At 41.3% G+C, this 8,059-nt stretch overlaps 2 protein-coding genes across 2 annotated transcripts in view; both read right to left on the bottom strand.

Annotated features, from left to right (window-relative positions):
* Nucleotides 1-838, bottom strand: part of MRPS36 (mitochondrial ribosomal protein S36) — an 11,912-nt gene extending 11,074 nt beyond the window's left edge. The window contains exon 1 of the mRNA XM_006021441.1: nt 713-838. Within this exon, the coding sequence (XP_006021503.1) occupies nt 713-838 (126 nt within the window). The remainder of the gene's footprint in view (nt 1-712) is intronic.
* A 1,154-nt stretch (nt 839-1,992) lies between these two features.
* CENPH (centromere protein H) overlaps nt 1,993-8,059 on the bottom strand; it is a 14,920-nt gene continuing 8,853 nt past the window's right edge. The window contains exons 7-9 of the mRNA XM_006021429.3: nt 5,562-5,613; nt 3,915-4,078; nt 1,993-3,687 (exon numbers count right to left, since the gene is read on the bottom strand). Coding sequence (XP_006021491.1) covers nt 3,595-3,687; nt 3,915-4,078; nt 5,562-5,613 — 309 coding nt within the window. The 3' untranslated portion in view covers nt 1,993-3,594. The remainder of the gene's footprint in view (nt 3,688-3,914; nt 4,079-5,561; nt 5,614-8,059) is intronic.

An 8,059-nucleotide genomic window follows, 5' to 3' on the forward strand; every position in this document is an offset into this window, starting at 1 on the left:
GGGAGCCATGACGTAACAGGGCGCGGCCTGCGAGGGAAGGGCGGGGCTACAGGCTGAGCACTCCCCAAAGGGGCGGGGCTAGAGCCGGAACGTGGGGGGCGGGGCTTGGGAAAGGAGACACAAAGCCCTACTGCAAAATTCTATGCGCAACGTCTAGGGTATCCTTGGCTGCGAGCTACTTAGCTCGCCGTGGCACTGTAAAGCGCATCTTCGGCCTTACCTACAAGGAAACCCCTAGAAGAACATGATCTGCGACGCCATCACGTACACCAAGCACACTGAATGCAAGACCATGATCATTGTGGACATGGTCTATGTGCCAAAGCGCCAGGCCCATGCCTTGTAGTTTTGGTGGCTGAACTCTCAGTATCAAAACTCTCACACTGGCAGAGAGTGGCTGCTGAAAGGGAGCGAAGTGGGTATGACCAGAGTTTTCCCCCCTGTTCTTCTCACTTGCAGCCTCCAGGATTTAAGGGCTAGGAAGTTCTGATTCAGAGGCTATATCCCTGGATCCCATGCCCAATAACTATTAATGCACCTTTCCTCCAGGAATTTGTCCAATCCCTTTTTAAATCACAACATCTAGAGGCAATGAGTACCACACTTTAATAACATGCTGTGTGAAAAAACTTCCTTGTGTTAGTTTTAAACTTAGAACCTACTAATTTAATGACTTGTATTGTGAGAAAGTAAATAACAAATCTGTATTTACTTTCTCTTTGGTATTTAGTATTTTGTAAATCCTTACTGCGTACCCCCTTAAGCGTCTCTTTGCTGAACCAAGTAGGCCTAGCCTCTTTAGCCTCTCATATGGAGGCCCCTCCACACCGCTAATCATCTTTGTTGTCCTTTTCTGTACCTTCTTTAGTTCTTCTATATCCTTTTTTGAAGTGTAGGGACCAGAACTGGGCACTGTATTCAAAGTATGGACACACCTCAGATTTATAAGAGAGCAAAATGGTAGTTTCTGTTTTGTTTTGTTTACAAAAGCATAAGAAAAGTAGCGGGTTATTTATTGGAGAAGTTAGTACACCAAATGCTAAGCCCTTTTTATCCAAAAGCAGACTGGGTAAAGATGCAAGTGTTCATTTTTGTCTTTTAAAATGACCAAAATACTTTAAGACAGATGACACATTTGCTTCAATACTTCAGGGGGGAAATATACAAACAAGTACTGGAGTGCTGTACACAGAAACACTAAAAAAAATAAAGATCATATGAAGATAATTTATTTTCTCTGTTCTAGGACAAGACTCTCCTCCCCTCTGCTTTAACATGGGGGTGGGGAGGGGAAGCCACTCATCTTAGAATCAAGTAGTAAGGGGGGCAGGGGAACAGGTGCTGTGACTCTGGCTCCAGCCCATACCTGGGGTCAGGGCCATAACAGCTGCTTACCTCCCCCCAACCTCTGCATCCCATCTCTTCCCCCAGACCCTTACACTTGCGCCATCCCAACAGACTCCGTCCACACTGCAGCCTGGGGCACAACCCCAGCTGGCTCCCTCACAGCAGTGCAGGGCCCACAGTTGCTACAGGGGCTGATCTGGGGCTGTGCTCCATGCCCCCACTAGAACAAGGACACCATCTGCCAGGGTGGAGTAAGGGGAAGGGGTGGGGGTAGGGATCAGAGACCATGGGGAGGGGCAGGAAGGGGAGCGGAGCAGGAAGTGAGGCCACAGGCTGTGGGGCAGGGGAGAAGGGGGGGAGGCATGAGCAGGGGGGCAAGCTGCTTGAATTCCCCAAACCATCTGCCCTCCCCAAAACCTACCCCCACCCCACAGCAATGGCTGGGGGGAAGGGATGACCCTTCAATAATTAGATTCTATACATGGAAAATTATAACATTTATAAAGTTTCCATGTATAGAATCTAATTATTGCAGGGATTGTTGTAAATTCCAGGATGTCTTAGATTTGAGTAAATACAGTATATAGAAAATCAGTAACTGAGATCTGCAAAACTTATAAAATGACAGAATGAAGACAGGTAATACCACTCATTACAAGGTTTTTACTAGTAGAAAGATTTAGAACAAATAGTACACTGCATTTTTGTATTTTACTGTGATTCGACAAAAAGTCACTCAGAATCACATTTCCGTTTTAAAAGCAAAAATTTGCCCTCCCCACTAAAACAACTACGCCTCCAAATCTGTTACTTATTATATTTAGTTAAATATATTACCCTTATTCAAAATGTTATTTACTAGATTATTTTTATTCAAGCATAGGATGAAGTACAAGTATAAAGACATCCAAATTGCGTAGGCAATTAAAACACTGAAAAAGTGTATAGCTAATTTAGAGCCAGATTTGATAATACAATGGTGTCATAAGCTCTGGCCCATGGGGGCTCCTGGAAGGGCCAAGAATTCCAGCTGCAAGCCTCGTCCCTGAATTCTGATGTATAGAACTCTATTAGGGATGCATCTCAGCATCACAGGGGCAGTTGACGGTTGCATTAACCCCCTGGCTCCCTGACACTGCTCAACCCACCACTACTCAAGGTTGGTTTGGATTCAGCCCACAAGGCCCCCTGCAGTCCAGATCCAGCCCAAGGGACCAAGGGAGTCTGACATCCCCATTACAGAAGTTTCACTTAATTTTCTATACTACCTGCTTTTTCTTCAAGGTTGGCTATATTTTGGCAAAGAGAATATTAACAGGTTGATCATCATTTAGAAGATAAAAATGAGTACAACTTTTAAAATGAGTTTAAAATATAGGTAGGATTTTTGGCAAAAACCAAAAAAACAGGGCTACACTGTAATCAGTCATGGCCTATGAAAAACACTGGCCACATAAAAGCTTTCTACAGTTAGTATTTTATAGATCAACAGATTTGGGAGGTCCTCTAAGAAATACCTGCATCATAGTGGAAGCAAGATGCTGCTTTACCACCCTCAGCACAACAGCTAGATTACTTTCCATCCTGGAGCAAAGGGGTAACAGAGGGAATTGCAAGTTTCCTTCCTGATATCTCTTATGGTCAAAAAGCTATGAACAGCACTTTACTCGGGTCAAACTAATGTAATAGTTTAGTCCAGATGTCAGCATCCCCTAGCCCAGTGGTGCCTAACCTTTTTCCCAGGCAGGCTGGATGGGCTGCATTTGGCCTGCTGGCTGGAAGTTAAGTACTCCTGCTCTAGCCCATGGGTGAATCCAGCCCATGAGGAGCTCTGACCCAGCCCAGGGCAGCATGCTGCTGTTCTCTATAGCACCTCTCTACAACCCTTCTTGCTGTTCTCTCATGTCTGTGCTTACCTGGCTCCACTGCAATGAAGGTATCTGAAGCCAGGGTAAGTGCAGGCAGCTTGACCTAAGAGGGGTTGGGGAGAGGGATGGGAATATTTGCAGCCACAGTAGGCTGAGGGGACCAAATGTTTGCCACCCTTGGTTAGTCCATTAAGCAATTTTGTTCTACACCAAGGATTTAACCTCTGCTTTGACGAGCTGCATAATAATGCCCGAATCATTAGGCTGGAGAAGCAACACTTAGATTGTATTTCCAGTATTTCTATTAGTTCATTTGGCTTCTACTCAAGTGTTTATTATATAAAAGCTAAACATATCTGAAATTTTAACCAATAAACTTTCAGAAAAGAGCCACATTTTTCTCAAGTTGTAGAACAATTGCCTTTAAAGCTGGATCTTCTGCCCAGTTGACTCTGCTTCCAATGATGATACTCTGCAATAAGACATAATTAGTTAGTTTTCTGATTTTAGTTTAAAAAGGTATCTAGAATATTAAAATGCTAGTTTAGTTCTAACTTATTAAGAGGACGCTAAGTTGCTAAGGTTTTTTGTTTGTTTGGGTTAACTTCAGAGTATTTAAAATGGTCTAGCTGACAAAGAATACCAAATCTTAATAGCTCAAACTACAGAAATTTATGTTGTTTCAAAGTTATGGGTTACCTGAAATATATTTTGAATTAATGTAGTCATTTCTGTTTCTTTTTGCAAGTTCCTGCGTATCCTCTTTAGCATTTCTCCCACTTCAATACATTCTAGTTCCTCTTTTTGTTTTTTCTTCATGGTGTGAATCTGTAATAGTTTTTTTTCTCCAGCTTGTTTTAGTGCTATTTGATTCAGAGGGTGAAAAAAAACAAAACAAACCCCAAACTTAAATGACACATTACTCAATATTCTTTCACTATTTTATGAAAGAGTCAAGGATTATTTTGTGATATCATCAAGAAATGGCACTTGATGCTGGAAAACAGCTCTCCCAATTCTACAGTTAGTCCAATAAAAAGATAGTACCAGAAAAAAAATCCTTGTGTCATACATTTCAACTCTACTTTCTGAATAAATTACAGTTTATTTGTTTGAAGAAATCCTGAGAGCACTTGGTTTTCACCTACACACATGCATACACTTTTACTGAGAATGAAATTAATTGCCCATTGAGATTACGGGCAAAACAAATAAATGCTAGCTTGATATATAGACTTTTGCACAATCTCAGCAAATCTACTTATAATGTAATCAAGACTGGACTGGTGGGACTGGGTAGGGGGCAGCCCCTGGGGTCTGGGACACAGCCAATCTTAATGGTCCCATGGATAGACAGGATTGGCCTGGGGGCAGCATGCTGGGCATCCTGACAGCAGTGAACCATCAGAGAGCCAGCCACTCTTCCTCCCTTCCTCTTGGAGCAGGAAGGTAGAGCAGGGGACTGTGGGATACTGTAGATAGCTGGCCAAGAATTAAAATTGTCATGGAACTGCAAAGGAGGGATGACAGTTTTGCAGTGCATCTGCCATTTTTATCCTACAACACACTGCTTTAATATCTTGCCAATCATAGCATGCTGCAGGAAACTCATATATAGACCACAACAAAAGTAACTTTACATATGCTAAAATAGAAGAAAAGGCATGTAAACAATAGCAAGGAGACAGCATGCCAGATGTTGACTCTAGATGGGCTGTGAGGAAACCCACAAAGAACAAACAGATTATGTAGAAGGTGTTGCATACTGGAAATAAAAGATGAAAAACATGTGGACATTTCCCTCTAGATCTGATATAATAAGAAATCTTGGGGGATAAAACAGGATAAGAGGAATAGGATTTTTTGCTATCTGAGCTTATCTGCTGGAGACAGCCAGCATGGGACAGCTAAATTCATCCTCACTAACCCAGCTCTAAGTATTCTGATCAAATGCATGCAACTAATTATTGTGGGGGTGTGGTCATTAAAAATTATTGTAACACTATATGATATATAGTTAGTACTTTGTTATACTATTTTAGAGCATTCCTTTAAAGTAACTAACTTCTTTGCAAATGCCCAACAGTTTTTGGATTTAATTAAAAAAAACCAAACAAACAACAAAAATTACCAACAAGGTCAAATTTCAACAGTTATCTTGTTTCATGCAGGCACTCAGCATAACAGCTCACTTTTACAGTGTATTACTCTGCTTTTAGACCTTTAACAAATAGATCCAGAACTTGATAGTTGTGCAAGGCTTTGAAGTAGTAAATTCTGGGTAGGCCCTTTAAAACTCAAAACTGTATACCTGGAAGATAACGAATAGCAGATACACACACTTACAGAGTCGTTTCCTTTTAATATCATTCAGCTTTTCTTCCATTTCACGTGCTTGCTATGAGAAAGAAAAGTATTTTATAATGTTAACATTGACAATCATATGAGGTTCAGAGCACTGACAGATACTAATCCAATACACAAAATGAATTAAAAAAACATGAAGAAGGCAGGGTAGGGTGGCATCTCAGACGAGCTTGTTCATAGAAGCACAAGCTTTCATAGGCTACAGCCTGCTCTCTCAGATGCTGTGCCTTCTGCCTGACCTCAGACTTAGCATGGCTAACTACTTCTTAAAACTTAGAATTAATATTAGAAAAAGAGATATTTCCATCTACTCCATTTTACCTATGTACCTATTTCATTTTTTACTACTGTTAAAGCCAAAACAGACCATAGTTTGTATGAGTTGCAAGTGTAGCACATCACTTGTAGTCTTGTTATTGCTGTTATTATTTATATCTGTACACCTGATTTGAGGGCCATCAAACTGTTTAGCTGTAACCAAGGGTATAACATGATTTACAGAAGCTTCTTTATGGCAATTATATGGAAACTATTCTAAAAAGTCAACTGGGTTTTTAAATTCTTCACAAGTTTCTACTGCATCATCTCTTAATTTTAAAGTCTAGCTATACAAGAAAAAAAAAAAAGCCAGTAAAGCACATATTAGATAATGTGAAGACTGGCTGATAGATTTTGGAATGTAATTACTGATGATTCTCCCTTGAGTGATTTTCTAGTGAAACTGCAAGATTCTTGGCCCAATGCCAGTCAATATTTTACTACCTGAAAGAAAATAAGATAATTTCTAATGCAATTTGCAAGTGACAGATTACTCTGTATAATTCATGTATCCTTTTTATTGTTTAGTACTCCACCAATCTGGCTCATTTTGGTATTTGGGAGCAGTCAAATATGTATCTGAACACAGCAAAAGTTAAAAGTTACATATTTAGGAACAAAAACGTTAGTATTTTTAACAGAACAAGGGACTTCATCCAGGAAAAGTTAAGCAGCAACTGGTTCACAATATTTATTCTTGCACAGAGAAAGGCTCTCTCTCATCTATTAGATAACATTATTCCAACGTCCTCTGGCTAAAATGGAGCTAAACAATTTCAAACTAAATTAGTTTCTTCTTTTTCTTTAACTAGAAAAGATAATTAGCCATTAACACATCTTACAAGAAGATGTGATGAAGAGTCTAACATTTGAAGTCTTAAAATCACAACCAAATGCCTTAACAGAAGAATAGGCTTTATTTCAGCCACAAATTACTGAGATTGATGCAGAATGTACTAGGTAAGATTTTATGGTGTCTGTTATGTAGTTTAGACTAGATGGATTGCAGGGTTCTGGGGTGTGAGGCAACAAAGTGGTAGTGGGTAAGGATGGGAGGGAATATGGAAAGAGATTTATTTTTTTCTTTTGAAGAGGTAGTGAAGGTAGTTTGGAGAAGAGGTGTCTGTAGGGGGAAAGGAGGGAGGATGGGACATGACCACATTTTCCTGAAAAATCAAAGGCAGCAGCAGGCGAGGTGCATTTCCTCTATAATTCTAGTGAGTGACGAGAGAGTCTTAGTATACCATCTTATTTTAATATTTTATTCTGTTTTTATAAGTTAATTTATTTTTTATTGTATGCTGCACTGAGCCTTTTTTGGGAAGGGCAGCATAAATCTAATAAATAAAACAAAACAAAATTTAAAAAAAAAATAAAACTATGGCTTTATAGCATTTTTCAAGTGAGAGGAAGAAAAGGGAGAGCAAAGGAAATTGATTGTAGTTTTATACAGACTATACCAGTCCTTAAAAAACAAGGCTTTTCTCCATGAATCTGTCCAAACCCATTTTGAACTGAGTTAAAACTATGAGCCTCCACAACACCTAGCCATGAGTTCCACAAGTTAATTATACACTGCATAAAAGAACTCCCTTTTTTAGTTTTAGATCTGCTACCTAACAATTTCATTTAGGGGTGCATTGATAAAGATTTTTTGGGTCAACACGATGGCTGATTACTGACCAGACATATTGGCCGACACCGATCCGATTGCTGATATGCAGCCCAGCAGCTTAGAGACCAGCATCTGGCTGATAGGTCTGTTGGAGGAAAGGAGGGGGTGGAGATTGAGGCTCCCACAGTGAGGGAGGGAGTGGGGCTGGGGCGCAGAATGGAGCTCCCACCCCTGCGCGTACCCTGGAGGAGTGGAGCTGGGGCAGAGGCAGGAGCCGCACAGCTGGGGCAGGGTGAGGCGGGGTGCAGGACAGTGTCAGCGGCTTGCCTGGATGGTGTGGGTGGCAGCATGGCTTCCGCCGCTATGCGGAACATGCCCCCCCAGATCTGCACACTTGGGGCTGGAGGCTGCACCTGAAGGGTTCCTGGCAGCCGAGCTCAGGTTGGGTGGGGCAAGGTGGGTGGTGGTGGTGCTGGAAGGGAGGACTACAGCCACCCCAAAATTCACCAAGCCCCCCCCCCCCCCCCAACGGGTCACCACCCGC

This window comes from Alligator sinensis, unplaced genomic scaffold (assembly GCF_000455745.1).
Source record: "Alligator sinensis unplaced genomic scaffold, ASM45574v1 scaffold159_2, whole genome shotgun sequence".
Taxonomy (NCBI): domain Eukaryota; kingdom Metazoa; phylum Chordata; order Crocodylia; family Alligatoridae; genus Alligator; species Alligator sinensis.